The sequence below is a fragment of the Crotalus tigris genome, unplaced genomic scaffold, assembly GCF_016545835.1.
Source record: "Crotalus tigris isolate CLP2741 ecotype Arizona unplaced genomic scaffold, ASM1654583v1 scf7180000024307.1902530, whole genome shotgun sequence".
NCBI classification, from domain to species: Eukaryota; Metazoa; Chordata; class Lepidosauria; order Squamata; family Viperidae; genus Crotalus; species Crotalus tigris.
Window position 1 is genome coordinate 979,785 of NW_024100479.1, and position 22,705 is coordinate 1,002,489.

The window sequence follows — 22,705 nt, forward strand, 5'->3', positions numbered from 1 at the left end:
AAAACATCGCCGCCTCCTCGAGGGAACTTCCTCAACAAACTCTACGAACCCAAGAGGTGGATTTCCCCAGCCTCCAGGGGGCTTCTCGTCCTCCTCCTTACCCCCCTCCCGGCAGTCACGTGTTCCAGGGAGCCGCAAAGCACTCCTGCTTTTGCGGCAGGGTGACAACCAAAGGGCGCGACAAGGAGCGGCAGCAGCGGCGGCGGCGGCGCCCAAGTTAGGGAGGAGGAGTCGGCGCGTGGTGGGCGGGAGAAAGACGGGAGGGCCGCGCGGGCGGTGGGCGGGAGCGACCGCGACGCCCGTCCCGACGTGAAACTCCCCCCCCCTTCCCCTCATGGGAATCTGAGTCGAGGGGGTTAACACCCCCCCCTCCGCGCACGCACACACTCGTGGCTCTCTGCTCCTCCGGCCGCCCGAGAGTGCGAGCCAGAGCCCCCCCTCCTGGCCCAGACCCGCCTCCCCGGCGGCGGTGTCCAGGTGCGAAGCCCAGACCCAATAGCAATGGCGTCCAACGCGGCGGAGAGGGAGATTTTCTTCACGGAGCTGCAGCAGGTAGAGAAAAGAGATTGAAATGGAAGTGGGGCGGGAAGAGGGCAGCTCCCCTTCCTTTCCTCTTCTTGTCAAAAAAGTTCCTTCCTTCCTTCTCCTAGTCAAAAAAGTTCTTTCCTTCCTTTTTTCCTTCCTTCTTCCTTCCTCCCCCTAGTCAAAAAGTTCCTTCTTTCCTTCCTTCCTTCCTTCCCCTAATCAAAAAAGTTCCTTCCTTCCCGCCCCCACCCTTCCCATCTTCTTCAGCTCCTGACTGGGGAGGTGGAGCCGCCCCCTCCAGGCCCCCTTTCTCGCCTGGTGGGCGCACCCTCTGTCCTCGATTTTAATCTCCTTTACGGGAGTAGTAGCCTTGCCTCCCTGACTGCCCGGCGTAGAAGACCCCTGGAGTCCTCCACCCCACCCCACCCTGCCGCTTTTCTTTTTTCCTGGTTTCTTTTAATTGAAAGTAAAACTTTTCATGTAAAAACAAAAGAAAAAGAAATCCTCTCTCCCCATCCTGTCCATATTTTCTTTTCAGTTTAACTTGGGCTTGAAGGATTCTAAGGAGGGAAATGGTAAAAACCTGCACTGGATTTTGGTACCCACGGTTGTTACTTTGTTTCCCCCCCCCCTCCTTTAAAAACGTTGGGTATCACAATTATCTTGACTGTTTGAGGAATAGAAGGAATAACAACGGATATGTTGGATTTCAGCCCTCTTCATTACCAGCAAGAATTGTTGCCTGGGCATGATGGAGTTGCAATCCAGTACATCCAGAAAGCAACAGTTAGGAAAAAGCTGATCTAATAGCTAAGCGATGGATGGACGGGAAATGATTAGAGCAATTGTTTAACATCCATCTCCTAATTTAGGAATATAAGAAGAGCTCTTCTAGATCAAACAAAAAAAAACCTGATCTGGTCATTCATTCTTTTCTTACAGAGACCAAATTAATTGCCTGTGGGCAGGACAGAAATGTGCAACTGTATGTTCTTGTTTGGGTTTTCCAGCAGTTTTCTGGTAAACATTTTCAGAGTTGTGACAGCATCCCCTGTTTCTTGCACAGTATTCAACTGAGACAAATACTTGTGGAAATTTTACAAGTTTTGTAAACCAACTGAATATATATCAATATATTTCAAATTTAGATTCAACTCCGTTTAAATTACATAATATTGTAAGATGCCAAGAGTCGGTGCAGGGATGGGGTGGCAAACAAATTTAATAAATTTATTCCTAGCTCATGATACCTTAGTACTCAGAACAGCATTGATTTAGGAAGCTTGATTTTTACCAACTGTAAGACTTAACTTTATTCCAGATTGCATTAGTAATTTGAATAACTCTTCACATTCCACAAGTGTCCTTAAAGTTTATGATTTTTAAAAAAATCTTGTATCATAGTTCATGCACAAACTGTTCAAACTGAAACATATGATTGGGCCAAGATATGAAATGCAAGGGGGTCTATTTGCTCTAGAGATGGGTGCAAAAACTGGAAAGAAATGTTTTGGGGTTGTGAAACAGAAAAAGCCAAGTACATTGGCACACACTGAGGGGAGGAAAAATGGAAAAGGCTCTGTAAAAATGGGTGTATGTTTGATAGGACATGTTATGTGGGGAGCTGCTGGGGGGAGGGAGAAGAGAGGTGGCAATTCAACACCAACCTTGTTCTATTTGCCTAAGATAATAATAATAATAATAATAATAATAATGATGATGATGATGATGATGATGATGATGATGATGATGATGATGATGATGATGGAAGGGACCTTGGAGGTCATCTAGTCCAACCCCCTGCTCAGGCAGGAAACCCTATACCATTTCGGACAAATGGCTGTCCAGTTTCTTCTTAAAACTTCCAGTGTTGGCGCATTCACTGCTTCTGTTTTCTTTTGTTGTTTTGACCAAAATATGGAAAAATGAAAATGTTCCAGCTTTTGTTTCTGCAAAATTATGTTCAAAGTAGAAAAGGTTCAGCACAATTTTGAGAATGTGATAAATTTATTTTATGCTCAAAACAAAATACACTTTCAGTTTTGTGTACAACTTTAAAAATGTACACAACAGGTAGTCCTTGACTTACGACCACAATTGAGCCCAAAATTTCTGTTGTTAAATGAGACATTCCTTAAGTGAGTTTGCCCCATCTTACAACTTTTCTTGTCACAGTTGTTAAGTGAATCACTGCAATTATGAAGTTAATAATCCGGTTGTTAAGTGAATCTGACTTCCCCATTGACTTTGCTTGTCAGAAAGTCATAAAAGGTGATTATGGCTCCAGGATACAGCAACTGTTATAAATAGGAGCCAATTGCCAGCATCTGAATTTTGATCACCTGACCATGGGGATGCTGCAAAGGTTGTAACTGTGAAAAATGGTCATAAGACACTTTTTTCTGTGCCATTGTAATTTTGAACAGTCACTAAATGAACTGTTGTAAGTCGACGACTATTTGTATGAAATGTTAATAATACCCTGTAATGGGCAAATGATAGAAAGGCAAAGATTAGGCTGAAAACTGAAATATAGCCATTGTCCTAGGGCAGTGATGGCAAACCTTTTAGAGACTGCCCAAACTGCAACCCAAAACCCATTTATTTATCACCGGGTGCCGGGTGGGCGTGTCTGACTGGGTGGGCGTGTCCATTGTGATCACGGCCCACTGGGTGGGCGTGGCCACAGTTGGTGTGGCCACCTCGATGATACTCGTGGGGAGGGACCCCTGTGGGGGCCGGGTAGGGTTGGGGGAGATCCAGGGGGTCTCTGGCGGGTGGGGCAGTGGGACAGAGGCTCGTGCTGCGGGGTGAGGCAAGGCGAGGCAGGGTGGATGTGCCAATTGCCCCAAGGCAAGGCAGGGGCTGGAGCAGCTGCTCCTGACACCATCAGCCCCCCCACACAGAGGCCACTGAGGGCATGGGGGCCAATGATGTCAGCAGCCACAGTCTGCTGGCTGTCCTGCATCATGGCAACCCCATCGACATGGGCAGAGTGCAGCCCCATCGGTGTGGGTGGAGACGGCTCCGGGACGCCCAGAAAGGAGCCCTCACCTGGTGTGGGCCTTGTCTACATGGTAGCTCTGACAGGGGTGGCAGCTGCTGCTCCTCCTGCTGCTCCAAGCCCCTTGACCAGCCAACCACACAGGGAAGCAGGAGGCGGTGGCAGTGATCCTGCATCGCCTGGCCAGCAGCAGATCTGGAAGCGAAGCTGTGCCGCCCATCCTCGCGCTGGTGGAGGCAGTGGCGGGGGAAGGTGAGCTGTAGTGCACGCACGCCCCTCCCCGCTGCCACCCCACATCGTCCCGCAAGCACGTTCCAGAGGCGCACGGGGGATGATGTGGGGCAGCAGCGGCAAAGGGGTGCATGCCAGATCCTGCCTTCCCCTTCCACCGCCGCCCCTGCACACAGAGGCCAGCTAGCGCATGGGAGCCGACGGTGTCCTTCAGCAGCCACAGCATGCTGGCTGTCCTGCATAACTGCAACTGGCCACGGAGCCCCATCGCAGGCAGAGATGGCCCCAGGACAGTCGGAAGGAAGCCCTTGTCTGGCCTGGGCTCATCCACTTGACAGCTCTGACAGGGGTGGCTTCTGCTGCTGCTTCAACCGGTCAACTATGCAGAGAAGCAGGAGGAGGTGCAGGGGCAGCCAGGTGTCTGGATGGGGTTCTGTGGCCCTGCTGGCTGCCCTCCCAGCCCTCTGTCCAGTGCCCCTTCTATGCAATCCTACGTGACTGCAGTGTGGATGAGAGGCTCGGCCAGTGGGGGGCAGCTTTCCTCCGCGGAGGCGTCCTGGCCCTCCTGCCCCCCCAGCTAGACCCCCTCGCCTTCCCCCAGCCAGGACCTGATAACCCCCACCCTCGTGCACCCACCCCAGCTGACCCCCTGAGCAGCCCAGTCCGACCAAGACGGAGGGAAGGCGAGGCAGAGAACCGGTTGTTAAATGATTTGAAACCCACCACTGGTTGCTTCAAAAGGCCGCTCACTCACCCACCAAAACTGCTCCTTTTATAGGTTCTCTCACCCCCGCCCAGCCATCGCAGCTGTTCCTGGACTCCACATCCGTGGAGAGAGGGAGGGGAGGAGCCCGTCCCTCTGTGGCAATGGCACACGTGCCCACAGGGACGGCTCTGCGTACCCCCTGTGGCACGCATGCCATAGGTTCGCCACCACGCCCTAGGGTGTGAAGAAATGGCTGTGATGTTCTTTAATCTGTCAGGGCAAACTAAAAAATATTTCTCTAGTTGTCCATCCCAACACCATGCCATATGGAAAAATTATTTCATGTGAAAATTGAGCAGTTTTGCTGATAACACATTGTTGAATTAGGTGGTATTTTACACATACTAATCTTCAGGATATAAAAATGAATCAAAAATCAAAGAATAAAAAATTTCATGCATATGGTCACTGAGATTCCTAAACATTTGGAGAGCTAAGGAATGATTTTGCCTCCATTGAAAATAGAATTAACAGAAATTCTGAAATATTTGCTTAATTTACTAGATTTTAGAAAAAAATAATTTGCTTTAACAAATTATTATAAGAATAATAAAGTCTATTTTTTTGAAGTGGTAAAAGTACAGAAATGGTTACTGCTATTTTTCTCTAAATAACTTCACTTAATCTATGTCGGGTCCCCAACCCGCGGGCCATGGCATGCCAGCAACTGGTCCGCACAAATAAGTATAGCCCCATCTGCAGGATGCAGGCAGCACACAAAACCGCGCCCCCTCCGGTCCATGGAAAAACCTTTCTCCACGTAACTGGTCCCTGGTGTCCCAGAGGTTGGGGACCTCTGATCTATGTGACCACATTTTGGTTGGGTTTTTTTTTCCTTCCATAAATGGGGAATCCAAAAGAGTTGATCATAGCAAATTCACTGCAAAGGTGGCTTGGGAATTTGGGGCCCAAGAATTTCATATCCTGATGTAGAGTATAACCCTGATCTGAAAAGAGACATTCTGCAAATAGGGTTTTTTTTTCCTTCTAATAGCCTAGCAAACCTCCCCAATGTAAATAACAGTAAAGATTCTATGAGCATTTACTTCTTATACATAAGTTGTAATCTCTCTGTGAAAGCAATATTTAGTTCAGTAGCTGAGAAACATCAAAAGAATTCAATAGTGCCTTTTTTGCTGTCTATTTTTAAGGGAGACATTATTAAAGAATCTACACATATTTAGTAGAGCTCCTGTTTCTAATTTTTCATTTCTCAGTTTAAATTCTTTAAAAATATATATCATTTTTATAAAATAACATAAAGTGGCTCAAGAAAAAAAATCATAACATGTCCAAAGTTCTATTATATATTGTTATTGCTTTGTGGTCTGGTTATTTGAAGGTTAACAGTGACCTTTAAAACATCTTCTCCCCACCACCCGAAATATTATTTGAGTACTAAAACTTGTTTGTATAACAAAAAATGAGTTGCAGTGTGTCACATGTGGACATTTTCTCTTCATATACTTTAATTACATGAAAGGTGTATAAATTTTTGTTTCTGTTTATTTTTTTACTTATCAGGCATATGAATGTTTATAACCCTGTAAATTATGTAGACACCTAATTATGCTATATAGTACATTTTGTCTAATATATTACAATAGCTTATGTTGCATTCAGTGTTGTTTTTGAATTCCAGGAGGAGGAATGACTTGCTTATTGTTATCTATGTTGCTTTTGATAGATACCATTCATTCAAATGTTTGATATATACAAACTTTGCTAAATGCATATTTGCGTTGGAACTATGTACGATATTTAATTGGATAGTGAAATATTGCTGCAAAATGTTACTGTAGAGATAATATAGTAGTATCTACTTGTTGTACACCAACATCATCTGACCCCTAGACTGAACTGTTTTTAAGAAGATGGGCTGACTTCTTTATTTCTAAAATCCAACACATATTGGAATTAAAATTATTACACTATTTTGCAGTTATGGCATCACATTTTAATCACCATCAACCTTACTTCCTTTTTATTTGGCGATTTTATTTTTCAAAGAGAAAATAATGTGAAACTAGATATACTTATAATAATTAATTGTCCTCACTTTTTTTTCTTGTGTTTCTTTCATACTAGAGTGCTTCTTGATTTATTAAACCTTATATTTTCCACTTTAAAAAAAAACACTTTAGGGGTGTTTTTGGTCCTACATGAGAAAGGATTGAATGGGCACAAATCTTATTAAAGAAGACAGATAGGTAGACCCCAACTGTCGTGATTGATTAAAGATGAGTTGTGAATGAGGAGATTCTTCCTCTAACATTTATATATCATGTTGGAAATAAGTACGGCTGCTGTCTTGTTAGCTTAACAACTAAGGAAAAAAAATGATTGCTGAGCCCAAGTAATAAGTGTTCTGTAAAAAAACAAAATGAAGTTCTTGTTGCAGTTATTATAGGTAAGTGATGACAATCTAAATAAGACCATTATAGAAAAGCTAAGGAAATAAAATAAAATTTATATATGTTTAATATTAGTTCTGGGTGTACTATTTTTAATTTATGACATGCTATTTATAGAATCTGATATTTAGAAACTTACATTGACGTTTGATGTACTCTAAAGTTAGAAGCAGCCCTGGAAATGTAAGAGTAGTGTAAATCAAGCATGCCAGACTACTTCTGTAGTTCTTGAATCATTGCCCATGTAGAGCTCTGTAATCTCCTTTAATGGAGACATGTTTTCTTTGATAGGAAAGTTTGTTTGTTTGGTAAGTTGAATCTTAAACCCAATATGGTAATTGTCTCTTTCTGTTTTGTGATTGGAAAACTCCAGATACTTTTTTATCAGCTAGATTTTTTCCTCATTTCTTTTTAATGATAAAAATTGTATCTACTTTCATTTGTTTCTTACATCATGAATTTTAAATGGAAAGTATTAACAATGAACTATTTTAAATATAAAGATTGTGAGTGAACATTACAATAGAAAGTTTCTTGGAAGCATTTACTGTAGATTCTTGAAAATATCATTGGCTAAGACTATAAATACTGCCCCATGACTTGGATTCTACTTAACACTCTATTGGCAGGAGCAGCTATTCTGGAGAGATCTCTCTTTGTGCTGTTGCCAGTGGAGGAAAGAGATAAAATTTAATTTATATTTATCTCCCCTTGTGTTTCTGAATATCTGCTCCAGAAGTTCTGTAGGAATGGATGGTAGTGTGGGGATAGAATTGCACATTCAATGAAAAATCCATGAAAATCATCTCCTTTCTGCTGAAGCTCCTGTTGAATCATAGTCTCTTCCTTGAAAAGAAGGAAGTTTTTAAATGCATAAAACAAAATGTAAACATCAGTCCCAGGACTGGTCGGTACTGTCCATAAATAAGCTAAATATATTTGCCAGTTTCAGCAAGTGACTTAAGTGTCTCACATTTATTACGAATTTGTAATGATTGGTTAAACAGTAACTGCATCAGGTAAAGTGAAATTAATATGGTTTACTAAACTAGTTAAAGCTTTGAGAGAGACCTGTTTTTTCTTTCTATCATGTAGCTATGTAATTGAAATCAACAAGTATAAATTTGTAGAATTAGGTTTTGCTATTCTGTCTCCACTTCAAGGCAGCCTTTATGTATTCTCCACTGGTGCCTAAAACTCAGGGCTCCTTCTTGAACAGCTGGTGGAGAAGACATAGGAAGTAGTTCTACTTGAACAATTAGAAGATATCTTGAATCAAAACTATTATTTATATAGTTTTTTATAATTTGGGGGAGTTTATTTATATCCATACCTGAATTTGTGCATGCCAAAAATCTATGTAGTTCTGTATCAGTCAGTCAGTATTTTCTCACTGCAGGCTTCAATACACATTTGTGTTTATCTGTAGAACAGTTTTAAGGTGACAGTCAAATGACTAAAACCAAACATTATTTACTATTTGCATTTAATCATAAAACTTTCAGAACTGAGCTAGTTAAGCTTGTTTGCCTCATGTAAAGAAGTGAAATGTTTAATAGTAACCTATTTGGGGAGAAAAACTGGAAAAAGTGAATGGTAAACTCTCTGCAAATATCTAAAGTGCCTGAGAACATAAATTTTAAAAAGAAAAGACAACTTGGTTTATACTTAACATAGAGATAAACTCTACACTTCTTATTAGGTTTCTACAACATTCTTTGGGTTAGTTGAGAAAAATTCATATTCCTTCAACAAGGATCAAATGTGTTACCATATCCTTTCTACATATATGTTATTAATTAGAAAACTTTAAAAATATTTCTAGTATATAATCATTTTAGGTTGCAAATGTGCTAACAGTATCCATTAATGAATGGTTTGGAGCATGTTTTGCAAAGATAAGGGGAACATAAGGAAATAAAAAAAACTGGCAACCTATCTATCGCTCAGTGTAAGGAGACTCTAGTATATGATAAGATGATTAAAAGGGGTAGTGTAATGGATGAGATATATTACCAGACACCCCTTAGCTGAAGTTCAGGAGGCTGGAGCTGAGAATTCTGTTGAAATCTTCAGTGGTGAATTACGGGCAAATTGGTCATATTTGGCCAGCCTCCTAGCCAAACCTTACCTTCTCCTAATTACCAATAGATGTAAAGATACAGAGATTGGTGAGATGTTCTAGTGTTCCTGATCTATGGATATGGCATTAAGGAAAGGCTATTTTGAACTTCATTGCTACAGTGGTTAGTTGACAAATAGATACGTTACTTGTTTCTCATTTCATTGGGACATATAAACGTTCTCTAGCTCTTCCTCTGAAAATAACAGATTGTACTTTTTTTGCATAGAGTAAGTGTGATTAAAAAAAACCTAGGTTCTTGCTCAGAAGGAGTTGACCTTTTTAAAAAATAATAAAATCATAATAAGCAGGGAAAAATCATTTAAGGGTATCCAGTTTGTCTGATGCATTGCTGAGGTAAGACTGAAAATATTCCAGGTGAACACACCTGAATAGTACTGATACGTAGAAATGGGTATTACTCTTCTGGTTGTGGCTTGAAACATTAGACATGAATATAAAATGGAATATTTGGGAGAATTTATTACTATTTTTCTGGTGAGAAGTGGTAGAATACTAATTTCTATTTAATTAATTCTACAAACTCCAAAACAAGTATCTTGGTCCACAACCCTAGATTCTTAAAAGAATCTATGAACAAAAACTTTTTTGTTGACACATTTGATTGCTTAAATTATGCAAGATAATGGCAGAAGTCACACACATTGCATTAAGTAATATGGTTTGTAAAGCAGGTTTTAGGTTCATTGTTTTGGGTGAATCTAGTCAGTTGTGGTATATTCAGTAGCAAGAAGTATGAACTAATTACTATTTTTTCCATCCCACACTATGTACATCCCAAATTGTTGGTATATTTTATATTTAATAATTTATTCTTTTTTTACATTTTTAGAATAAATGGATAATAAGTAATAAAATTAATGGATTCATTTCTTAAATTATTAAAGAAAGATTAAAATAATGCCTTTTATATATTAATGTATTTATTCATAGAAAGCTATAATGATTTAAATTTTTGACATTGTTAGGCAAATGCTTAATATGGTAAGTTTAGATAATGTGAGAATAGAAAATCATACAGAATGAGTTATGACATTTTTCCAGCCCCCACCCCATCCCTTCTTTAGTTAACAGGTTAGTGATTGAGGAACTGTAAGATTCTATTTTGCAAAAAGATCTAATGGTATAATTTCAGTTACAATGCATATGAGGTTATACCTGGAACTGCTATAATTGATGGAGGTCATATTTTTCTGAAATATTCAATCCAGTGATTCTGTAGGTAATTTAATACAGGTAGTCATCACTTAATGACCATAACTGGGCCTGGCAACTCCATTCTTAAACAAGCTATCATATGACTGCAACATTCTCATAACCTTATAACTTCTGCCATTATCCTTCCTTTGATTTCAAATGCTAACTCACAATAGTTGCTTTGATAGTGCACAGTTCATGCAAGATCAAAGGGATAACAAAAGAATGCAAACCAAAACAGAATCTTTGAAAGAGGCTTGTTTGAATAATTAGCTTTTTAACAAGAGTGTGCAGAAGAGTAGTCCAAAATCAGTCCAAGATTCCAAGAGTTGGGTCAGATTTGTCAGCCAGTTCAGAAATGAGAATTTTACAGGCAGAATCTACCCAAATGATCACACAGTTTACCAGAGAAAATCAGACAGTTGTTTTAAGCAAAGGAGTTTGGGTTAGGGCTAAATCAGGCAGCAGGCAGCTGTTGCTGATCAAGAAATTTATTCCCTTGCTTGGCAAAAAGCCTTGGCAAAAAAATAGAGAAGTCTCGTCTCTGTTCTTTCTACTCGCTGGGTGTGGGGGCTGGGAGGCCTTACATCATTTTCATCTGACACTCTGGCTGTCCAGGTGATGCCTGTTTTTGATCAGCCTCATGTGATTCTTGGCTTTGTGTCTTCTGAGCTTGATTTTCCACAAGTTCTGCTTCTTCAAACTCAGAGTCAGCATCTAAGTTTTGGCCTATGTCAGTTGCAGCATTAAGCAAATTGCCTATGGTCATTAAGTGATAGTTCACACGACCACAACTTGCAATTTTACTGCCAGCTTCTCCATTGACTCTACTTGTCAGAAGCCATTTCTCAGGCACTCAGATCACATAATCATGGGAAGCTGTGAAGGTTGTAAGAGCCCAAGTCTTGTCCTCATGTCTATGAGGACACTGCAAATGTAAGGACTGGTCGTAAAGTTCCTTTTTCAGAACTGTCATGACTTAGAACAGTCACTAAACAAGGCACTTGTTAAGGGAGGACTACTTGTACCAACCTCTATTGGGAATGTTAGTATTGGTAGTACAGATAGTAACAACTATTCCATTTGTATCTTCTCACCTCTTGGAAGTTAGAATATTTCATTTAAAACAGTTAAAATCCAAATCACAAAAACAAAATGAAAATGAGAAAAATAAAGAGGCACAAGCTTAATTTTTGAAAACTTTCTAAAAACTATCGGAGTATGCCAATTTAATCTCAGTAAGGAGCCAGTTTCATAGCATTGGCACTGCTTCTTTGTAGCAGCACTTTCAGCTCTTCTAACATCCTAGTAATGTGAGATATCGGGAAAGCCTCTCCCCAGTCTATATCCCCTATTATAGGGTACTGTTTTATTGCAGGAAAAGATAATAGTCAATAGATTTTTAAAAAAAACAATTTTTAAAAAAATTAGCATTACTTGTAGTGTCTGTTTTTGATCGATCTGCTTCAGAAGGCTTACAGTACATCTTCCTCTTGTTTGGCGATCTCTTAAATCAGAAATGAAATGGTCGCTAATTGGGAAGATCACTGGCTATTGCCATTCCATTCAGATAACATTCTATGGTACAGTGATCTATGCTTGACTGCTCTGGGTTTTTTAAATTTTATTTTTGCCCTCTCACTTCATTAATAGGTTTTATTAAAAGGTTTTACAATAGCTTTTATTTAAAGATCTTACATAATAAGAAATACATTAGGCAAAAAAGTAGACGTGAGAAAGAAAAAGGAAAGGAAGAGACAAAATAAAGAAAATTTGTGTCTATATGTGTGGGCGTGTAAAATAAAGAAGTGATCTTCCTCTTGGCAAATCTAATCAGTCCTCTCTAAGTCTACATCATAATTCCATTCTTACTATAGCTTATTCTTTCCAAACATCAAAACCATGTCACAAATTCATTTTCTTTTTTATTCCAAGTCCATAAGCCATTTCCGCTCACTGATGATGTGCCTTTAGTTGAATAAAACCTTCCTGCCCGCTGGGGTTACTGCCTGAAACTGACTAGACCTTAATTGGTTTCATACTGAATACTTTTATTGTCATGGGCAGGAAATTTGGTAACAAATGCCTCAGAAAATGATTTTTTAAAAATTTATTATATTGTTGTATTTGTGACAGGTTCTGAACAAGGTAGTCACTAAGTAAGGAGTGGCAGTAATAAGTAATGTTAAATGTTTCTTCTTTTTTAATTTGCGTTGATTTATACAGTTACATATATATATACTACTATACTATGATTCATGGTGTTTGTTAGACTGTTCAGAGTTTCAGATTCAAAGGGAAAAGGAAGTTTAGGAGTATACAGGATCTCATGTGACACTTGTCAGCAACTCCTTAAAGAAGCTGTGTCTTCTGGGCTTACGCACTTCAATGTGATCGTCAAAAAAGATTAATTTGGTCTAAGAAGTTATCAGCAGGTGCTACATATGTACCCACGCATGTTCCGAAACACAGATTTCCCTTTGAATTTAAGTGTTGCACAACCTTATTATACAGTTTGCCCATTGAACACCTGAACTGTTGGAGCTTTATTATTTCTATACTTTCAATGGGATCTGTGTAGTGGCATAAATTTCATTCTGAGTCATACATACTTCCCTTGCAAACTTGCTTAACTAGCTATACGACTTGTAATTAAATCTTCCTCTGTATATACCTTTGCTGCTTCTCCAGAGCAGTACAGCAGACATTTCTATAGATAACATATTAAACAAAAAGAAATCTGGATTAGGAATATATTTCTGTAATATAGATGCGTATATTATGTTGTATTACATACTATTATATATTTGACAGAATAACAGAATTGGAAGGGACCTTGGAGGTCAGGATGAGATGAGAAAAGAAAATTAGTTTCTGACTCCCACTTATACAACAATAGCAGTAACAGAATTACAGTACTCTACCCTACCCTAGTTTTCCAGAAATTTTTGATTTAGAAAATGTTCTTATTGAAATTAACCTAGTTTAAGAAACCTTGTTAACAAGGAATGTGGTTTTTTTAATATAACAATCATTTTGGTTCCTTAAATTGCATTAAAATCTCAGTGTTTAATTTTATCTTGCCTTTATTGTTGTTTTATAAATAATTCAAGGCAGCAAACATATTTAATATTCTTTCCTTTTCTGAATTTATATATGTGTGTAAATAAAAAAAATGAAATCTGCCATAATCTCTATTAATTTCAAACTAATTGTTTCCATAGTGTTGATCTTTAGTTTAGTATTACTGCATGAATTGGGCCATTGTATTCAAGGATATTGTTCTTGATTAAATATTGTTTTCAGCAGAAATAGTTCCAAAATGTTTTTAATGTACTGCATTTGACATATTATATTATTTAGAGGAGACAAAATCCTTTTCAAAGGGTTTCAAAAGAATTATTCATTGAATGGAGGGAAGGTATCAAATACAGATGCCGCAATGATCAGTTCTGGATCCTTTACACTTCGGTAGTTTGATGATTTGGATAAAAAAGTGAAACTTACGCTCATCAAAATATAAACTTGAATGGGTTATTGACACTTGAAACACAGCAATAAAAATTGATGTTGTTTTTGTAATTTGGCAAAATGGACTGAAAATACCATATCAAATTTCAGAAAAAAGTTCTAAATTCTTCACTCAGGAAACAGAAAATCAAATATACAGATATAGGATGGGTTATATCTGGCTTGGTAATAGTACTTGCAGAAAAGTAATTGCAAATTTAATATGAATCAGCAAGGGTAATGAGGCTGAAAGAGCAGTACAATTTTGGGCTACATCAACAACATATATTTTCCAAATAATAGAAAATAAATTGCTCTCTTTTCTTTTAGTCAGCCCCCTTCAAGAACTATGTTCAGTTCTTAGCGCCCCATTTTAAGAAAGATTCTAACAAATTGAAAAGGGTGCAAAAGATGACAACGCTGAGCAGAGAATTAGAAACTAAGCCATATAAAAGGATTGAAGGAGTTTTGAGAATGGATACCTGGGGTGGCACAATAGCACTCTTCCAAAACCTGAATAAATATTAGCTAAGACAAGTTGATTTGTTTTTCTCTTGTTCTCAAATGCAGATTGTGGAATAGTGAATATAAGCTTTAGGAAAGCTGGTTCTAACTAAATGTTAGGGAAAAAGCAATGAGAGGAATTTGACAATAGAACCAATTACCTTGGTGGTGGGCTCCACCTCATTATGTATCTTCAAAGTAGAAAGCTTTGAAAGGGAGTCCATCTCAGTGGCTTAAATGGTGCCCTTCATTGTTATGATTATTCATGTTAAAGATGTATTGGTTTGTTTTAAACTTTCTAGAAATCATGTGCGGGAAATAGGTATTCTCTCTTCCCTTTCAGGGTTGCACTGCCGCATTGGACTAAGACACAATGAGGCTTCCTTGATTTCAGCTCAGTGTGAATTCACATAATAATCTTAGGGAAGCATGCTTTATAATTTAATATAGAAATATAAAAAGGAAAATGTATTTTGTTATGAGCTTTAAACAAAACAGTCTCATTTGATACTTTCTGTACATTTGGTGGAATAAAGCTGAACTACTGCTCTAGCCAGAGAAAAAACATTGAGAATTTAGGACCAGTTGCCACTTTCTTGTTTTTCAGCCAGAACCACAAGTAAGGGTGAGGTAGTGTCTATAATGAGTTGCTATCTCTTATCATTGAAATCACAGAAAATCAGACAGCTGTCATTTCAGTTTTAATAAATCATTTCCTTCACCAATCTTTATATATAATCTCTTTCACTAATCTGACCTCCCATTTACTAAGCAATATAAGCAGATTTGATATGTATCTTCTTTTTGTAGCTGCTTACCAAATGCAAGCCTAGCAAAATAATTTATGTGATTCTCTGCTGATTTTTCCCCTGTACGTACTATAATAGTATTGCTAGCTGCTGGTATTTCTTAATAACATAGAAAATATTAACCTTACAACAACAAGACATAGGCGTAGAGTTTAACAACTCAAACCAATATTGTACTAATAGTAGTATTATATACACAACCTCAGTAGGATTCATTATGCACACTATCTACCTACAAAAAATGAAGCTTAATATAACATAATCCATCCACACGAATCTTAGCTTTCCTTCAGGAAAGTGGTTTTAAAAAGTAATTTATCAGTTGGACTCCAGGCATGCAGCTGTGTGGGATCTTCTTTTTTTCTGGCAATAACTACTCCTTCTCAAAGTTTTACATTACACATCTTAGCTAATCAGAACAGGAATATAACTGGGATCTGCTGCTATAGAGACTACTAGGACCAAGTCAGCCAAACTTGCCACGCCTGTCTTGGAATAGGCCACTCCCAGTCTTGACTTGGTCTTCAGCCCAGACGGGACGTGACAAGTTTGGCTCCTGGTCTAAGGCAGGTAATAGAGACTAAAAAATTGGTGGTTTCTACTTATCTCCCACCACAGTTATTTCAACAGCACTGGGATCAATGCTGTGTGAAATAGTCTGTGGAAGGCTTGGGGAGGTGGGTCTTTCCCTCTCCTGGATCTGGGGTTATTGCTGAGGCTTCAGCTCCCTCCTAAGGGAAATCCTTCTTCAGCTGTTCAGCGCTGGGACCAACGCTGCAGCAGGAGCTTATCTGAACCTCCTGGGGGTGGGTGGAGACTCCGTTTCCATTCGTTTCTGAACCGAGGAGAGTCGGCTGGGCTCCAAGGGGATGGAGATTAAATCTCTGTTGTCCCTGAATCGAGGAACTGGCTGGTTTCCTCACCAAATCAGATCGGCGGCCGCTGCACCTGGGAATTGATTTTTCTTGCTGATTTCTTCTGAGCTTCTCTCACTAATCGCTGTGATCCTTGCTGGCCAGTCTTCTTCTTTGCGGCATCCCCGAGCCGAGCGGCTGCCTCGCTACCGCGCCATTCGCCCCGATCGCCATTTTGGACGATGGGGCACGCTGAGACAACAGAAGGCACTTCTGCCTCTTCCTCTTCAAATTTCCCGCCGATAGGGCGGAAGCTCCTTTTTTTCGCGCTGAATTGCTGGCAGCCGAAAGGGCACTTCCGTCTTCTTCTTCAATTGCACAGAATCGCTCCGGCCACCATTTTGGCTGCCGGGACAAATGCGGCAGCCCAGTAAGTCAAGAGGTTCGGTGGAGGCTTGAGCCTCCCCAGGAACGAAGATACCACAATCAGCTTCCCTCCTCCTCACAGGGGAAGAGAGGATTGCGTGGCTGCACAGGCCATCGCCAGTGATCTTCACCTCCGGCCACCCCTCCTTCCCTCTTTATCCCTGTTTTTCAAATGATCACCGGACTACTAAAATAAAAAATTTAGGCCAGCATTGTCAGGCCAGGTCAATCAGAACCACAAGTCATAAAGACATTTTTTAAAAAAAAATTAAAATTAAAATTAATAAATTAGTCACAACTCTTCAAGCATGTGCTGAACAATCCCTGGTGCAACTCATTACCCTGACCACCACCCCTCTTTTAGTGCCATCAGTCAATCTACGAGCAAGCAGTCATAGACAAGACCGGACCCCAAAGGAGGGGGACAAACAGTCTGCTCCCTCTGCTGGTCGGGTGGTCAGGAGAACAGTACAACCATCCCCTGCTTCACCTGTTCAGCCCATCTCGCCAACTGGTCCCCTGCCAGAACTCCCTCTCGGTACCATTGAGATAGCTCACCTAGGATGGAGGATCCGTGGTGTCTCAACCTAAGAACACTGCCTCCCCACTCACCAGCTGCAAAAGGCAGAAATCCTCCAAGCAGGAAGCGGCAGATAGGATCAAGGCCAAGACCAAGACCATTTGTGGAAGGAAGTCTTCCAAGTTGGCAGAGAAACAGGCCTTGGAGAAAGAATTCTCCAAAGAGCCGAAGCAGGCCAGGGCAAAGGCGGAGCAAACAGATGACGTGCCCTTCAACCTCCCCTTGAGGCCCTCCTCTTCTACTCAAAGGGTCTGGTTCCCGGAGGGAAACGCTCTTTCCCCTGGGACAGATCAAGTCCAATTGATCTAACAACCATCACCATCACCGTGGCTCACACATTCGATCCCAGAGGCCACCTTCAGTCCCCACAGCAGCAGGGCTCAGAGGGACTGGGCCAGAGGGATCTCCTTCTGAGGATTGGCTCCAAACACTGATCGCTCAGGCAGTAGACAGGGCGCTTGCCACCAGGTCCCATCATGGGCCAAGACCCGAACCCTTGGCTCCCATACCTCCACCCTTCTTCCAGTCAGGTGCACCTGATTACCAGGGCCCTTCCTCTCCATCCCAGTCCTACCATAGCAGGGCCTCATCCCCTACGAAGGATGACCAACCGGACATGGCCTGGTGGGAGGAGGAAGAACCTCCCCCAGATCCTCCTCCATTTGGAGGGCTTTTCAACCCGGTCCTGTTCCTGCCACTGCTCCGCAAGGCCAGTTCCACGGCCAACATAGGTCCTGATCAGATCCCACAGCCAGACCCACCGTCCAGTTCAGATTCAAACCTGGTGTTTTTCGAACCTATCGTGACCCAGAACCATGTACCTTACCCGTTACTCTTTCGCAACGCGATCTGGAAACAATGGGCATTGCCTGGCACCTTTACCCCCCTGGGGGGAATGGACAAAAAACTATTCAGTGTGATGCCAGACCAGTCACAGGATCTCGAGGTGCCAATGGTAGATGAACCCTTTGGTCCCCTCTTGCCCTCATCCACAGTGTTGGGGGACATAGCAGAGGTGCTAAAGGCCGATGACAGGAGATAGGAACTGACATTCCGCAGAACTCACCAGGCGGCAGTGTGGGCGGTAAGAGCCGCCACTTGTGCATCTTTCTTTGCCAGAACCTCCTTACTCTGGCTCCGACAACTACAAGCTAGGCTTCCTCAGGAGGAGGTACGTACCCAGCAGGACCTGAGCAAGCTTGTGGCAGCATCGGAGTACATCTCAGATGCCCCACTACATGCGGCCAGGTTCTCATCTAGAACTATAGCATCCAACGTCTCGGCACGCAGGATGCTATGGCTCAGGCACTAGTAAACTGACCCCAAGGCCAAGTGGCGTCTTGCTACGGCTCCTTATCAGGGTGGAAAATTGTTTGGGGAGGCCCTGACACCTTATTTGATCGAAAATAAGGACAAGCAGAAGGTGTTGGTCCATTCCAGCAGACGGGCCAAAAGGCGCGCAAACCCATATGCCCGCAGACAGTCCTTTTGAACAGAAATGGACACGGGGCCCCTCAGCCTTCACGGCCAGACAAGACAGGCCCCAGACCCAGACAGCAATTTCAGAGCAAATGGCCCTTTCGAGGGGGGGTCGGCCCTATAGAAGGTCCATCTCGAGCTGCCCCCCCATAGGTGGCAGGCTGGCACTCTTCGCCCCCCAGTGGGAGGCCACCACCACAGATTCCTGGGTTCGCCAAAGCATTCGATATAGTCTGATCCTGGAATTCATATCCAGCCCCCCAGGGCGCTTCATTCTTTGCCCTCAATCAAGGAACCCTGTTAAAAGCATCCTCATGCGAGAGGCCATTTGACACCTGGAGATAAAGGCAAAAGAATCAGTGCCAACAGGACAACGGGGCAGGGGATTCTACTCCATCGTCTTCATGGTCCCTAAAACCTCTGGAGGGATGGAGGGCGATTCTAGACCTCAAGGGTTTGAACCGCCATATTGCATACCGAAAGTTCAAGATGCAAACCCTTCAGTCCATCTTGGGCAGTGTAAGGAATGGAGACTTCCTGACATCCATAGACCTCACGGAAGCGTATCTCCACATCCCCATCTTCCCCAACCACCAGCAATTCCTCAGGTTCTGCTGCGCGGGCCATCACTACAATACAGAGACCTCCCATTCAGTCTCTCAGCAGCTCCAAGAGTGGTACCGCACACCTAAGAATGGTACCGCTACGTGTCCAGTGCTACCTGGACGACATTTTCATTCAGTCATCCTCCCTTCAGGCCGCCCGGTTGGACCTAACGTTGACGTTCAAGGTCCTTCAGGAACACGGGTTCTCAGTGAACTTTCAGAAAAGTCAGACCGTCCCCTCCACCCGTCTCCTACACCTGGGTGCTGTCATAGACACACTCAGCTATCAGGTCTACCTGTCACAGGAGCGCCGGGACAGCATCCGGACCCTGGTCCTCAGGGTTCGCAGGGAGCAAATAGCACCACTGGTCCTGTTCTCCCAGCTCCTAGGGAAGGTGGTCTCATGCATTGCAATAGTCCCTTGGGCCAGACTACACTCCAGGGACCTCCAATAATTCCTCCTCCTCTTCCAAAGATGGGGCATCAGCTCTTCCAACCAAAGGATAAGGGTTCCCCCCCCAAACCCTGCGGTCTCCCAGGTGGTGGGCCTCGCCAGCAGTAGCCAGACGGTCACACTTCAAGGAACCCACCAGGCTCACACTCACAATAGATGCCAGTCTGTTCGGCTGGGGAGCACACCTGCAATCTCAGTTGGCCCAGGGACAATGGTCCCATGCAGACCTGAAACACAATATCAATTGGTTGGAGCTCAGAGCCATACACCTGGCCCTCCGCCACTTCCGCAACAGGGTGGCGAGGCAATATATACTAGTCCTCATGGACAATGTAATGGCAAAGGCCCACGTGAACCGACAAGGAGACACCCAATCCAGGGACTTCATGATCGAGGCCCTAGGCATTGGGCCTCTGGGCAGAGACCAACCGTCCTCCCTCAAGGCCAAACACATCTCGGGGGAGGCGAACCAACAAGCGGACTCTCTAAGCAGGGTGACCATAGACCAGTCCGAATGGCGCCTGCATCCGGATCTCTTCGCGGAAATAGCGCAGAGGTTCGGACAACCAGTCATAGATCTGTTCGCTTCACTGACCAACTCCCAACTCCCGAGGTTTTTTTCCCGGTTCCCCTCCCAGGGGGCAGAGGGAGCGGATGCTCTCAGATGCCCATGGCTGGGGGAATTGCTTTACGCCTTCCCCCCTCCCCCTGATTCCGGCAACCATCCGCAAAATGTTGCAGGAACGGGCGGAGGTCATACTGGTGGCCCTGTATTGGCCACAAAGACCTGGTGAATCTCTCCAGCTCCTCTCCATGGAGGATTCCCCCAGACCGCGTGTCTCTCAGCCAGGAGGTTCTACAGCACCCAGAACCTCAGTGGCTGAGATCCTGAACGCGGAATCATACCCACAAGAGTAATTTCCATGATTCAGGCCTCCCGCTGACGGGTGACAAATTGTATCTATGACTCCACAGGGAGGAATTTTTGCAATTGGTGCGAGAGGAAGCTAACAGATGTCTCGGACCTGACAATCCCGAGAATCCTGGAATACTTACTCGAGGGCCTAGACAGGGGTTTAGCACCTAACACCATCTGCAGGCAGGTTGCGGCTTTGTCCACCTTACTTACCTGCGCCAATTCAGTGCCCCTGATACAACATCCTAGGATACGCTCCTTTTTCAAGGGTGCCACAAACACTAAACCACCTGTGGTACATAGGTACCCCTCCTGGGATTTGCCACAGGTCCTGCGGACCCTCACCAAATCACAGTGCGACCCATCAGCTCTTGTTCCTTGAGGTCCCTGTCCCTGAAAGTCACCTTTCTGGTTGCTATCACCTCAGCCTGGCACATTTTTGAGCTCGCGGCACTGTCGGTCAGAGAGGACCTTTGCACCTTTCACCAAAACTGGGTGGTCCTCCGACTGGACTCCATCTTCATTCCTAAGGGCAACACCCCTTTTCAAAGAGCCCAAGAAGTCGTCCTATTGGATTTCTGCCTTAACCTATCTCATACCTTGGAACGACAGTGGCACACATTGGTCGTTTGCAGGGCATTACATTACTATACCAAGCGAACGGCGCCCTTCTGCAAATCTGAAGCTCTCTTTGTTTCCTTTCATCGTGCCTCTAGCAGACAGAAGGTATCCGCCTCAACCATAGGCAGGTGGATCAAGGCTTGCATCTCGGAGGAGTACGGGTCACTTTCTCTGCCAGCGCCAAGCTACATCACGGCACATTCTACTCACAGTGCTGCGACCTCCGCGGCATGGGCCACACAGGCCTCTATCAAGGAGGTTTGCAGGGCGGCGACATGGTCATCGCCCTCCTCATTTGTACAGCATTATAAGGTAGACTGATTTGCTTCGGCGGACACTTCCTTTGGAAGGAGAGTCCTTCAGCAAGTGGCTATTGGAGACATACCTAGAGCCCCCTCTGTTTCCCCCCCATTGGGACAATAAGGCTTTGGTATGTCCCATTGGTGGATTCTCCATCTCCGGTGCTGGAGAAGGGGCGTTGTCTTACCTGAATGCATCTTCTCAGCACGGAGATGGAGAATCCACTCCCACCCTTAAAAACAGTCAGGCTATATTAGGGATCCGGGAGCCAACACGTTGGACTGTTGTCAGCTGCTTTCACCGTCATCAAGAGTGGGAGTGGCCTATCCCAAGATAGGCGTGGCAAGTTTGGCTAACTTAGTCTAATGGGCAGGAAGGCAGAGCTAACCCATTGATTTTAGGGTGGTATTGTATTTTTTAATAATCAGGTATCTGCTTCTGATAGGTGTAAAATATACTCAATAAATTTGTAATTGGTTTTATTATACAATTTTTTCCAAATATTTCACAGGTGATGCTTATTTGGGTGACTCTAGCCCAGTGATGGTGAACCTTTTAAAGACCGAGTGCCCCAAAACCTGCCCTTCCCCAGCCCGCCCGCCCACCCTTAAGGCCATCCACAGCCGCTGCAGATCGCCCAGGCGGCCCTGCAGCGCCATGGTGGCCATGCCCTGTACCTGTGCCCTGCAGCATCATCTGCTGCCCAGCTGCCATGTGCTTGGCTGCGCTGCTCTGCGCAGGCTGTACCCGGGGTTGACTCCCCTCCGGGGAGGCTGCTGGTGAGGAGGGGGCTGTGGGGGGAGGCGGGGCTGGGGCAATGGTGTGCGTGCCCACAGAGAGGACTCTGAGTGCCGTCTCTGGCACTCGTGCCATAGGTTCGCCACCACTGCTCTAGCCTGTTCTCTTTACTAGATGAGTGGAAGCTATTGCAGAATTCACTAAATTTGGTGGGGGAGCTCAAATTTTCTTAAGACCCTTTGTTCAAAATTCAGTCCATTTAGGATCAGCTTAAAAGCGCTTACTGATTTTCTACAAAATGTGGGTAAATATTTTATTTAGAAAGTCTGTTAATTTCTAAATCAGTAGTTAGTCTAGTATTCCCTCTTCCTTCTCTTTATGGTTATTGATTATTTAACTTTCTACCAATGCGAAGTGAATGTGGAAAAACTTGTTTTCAAGATGTTCAGAAACTGAAGGAGTTAAAGAAAAACTAAATCACCAATATTTTCCTTGTTTATTAGATTAATATCCCATTTTCCATTCAAGAACTTAAGATCAATTATTTGTCCTTCCTCCTAATACTACGAAGTGAAGTGTGCTGAATTTTTACAACTGAAAGAGCAATCTCCATTTTTTTTCTCCATCTT

The 22,705-nt window shown here is 43.1% G+C and overlaps 1 protein-coding gene across 3 annotated transcripts in view; it reads left to right on the plus strand.

The window, feature by feature from the left end:
• Window positions 1-257: 257 nt before the first annotated feature.
• The window catches only part of PKN2 (protein kinase N2), a 61,943-nt gene continuing 39,495 nt past the window's right edge, over window positions 258-22,705 (plus strand). For 2 of the 3 annotated variants that reach the window (XM_039324721.1, XM_039324718.1), the window contains exon 1: window positions 258-552. Coding sequence is in view for 2 of the 3 variants with exons in the window: in XM_039324718.1 (XP_039180652.1) it covers window positions 502-552 (51 nt within the window). In the remaining variant the exon portion in view is untranslated. Of the gene's footprint in view, window positions 553-1,467; window positions 1,546-22,705 lie in introns of all 3 variants that reach the window. The other variant, XM_039324719.1, reaches the window with a different exon arrangement.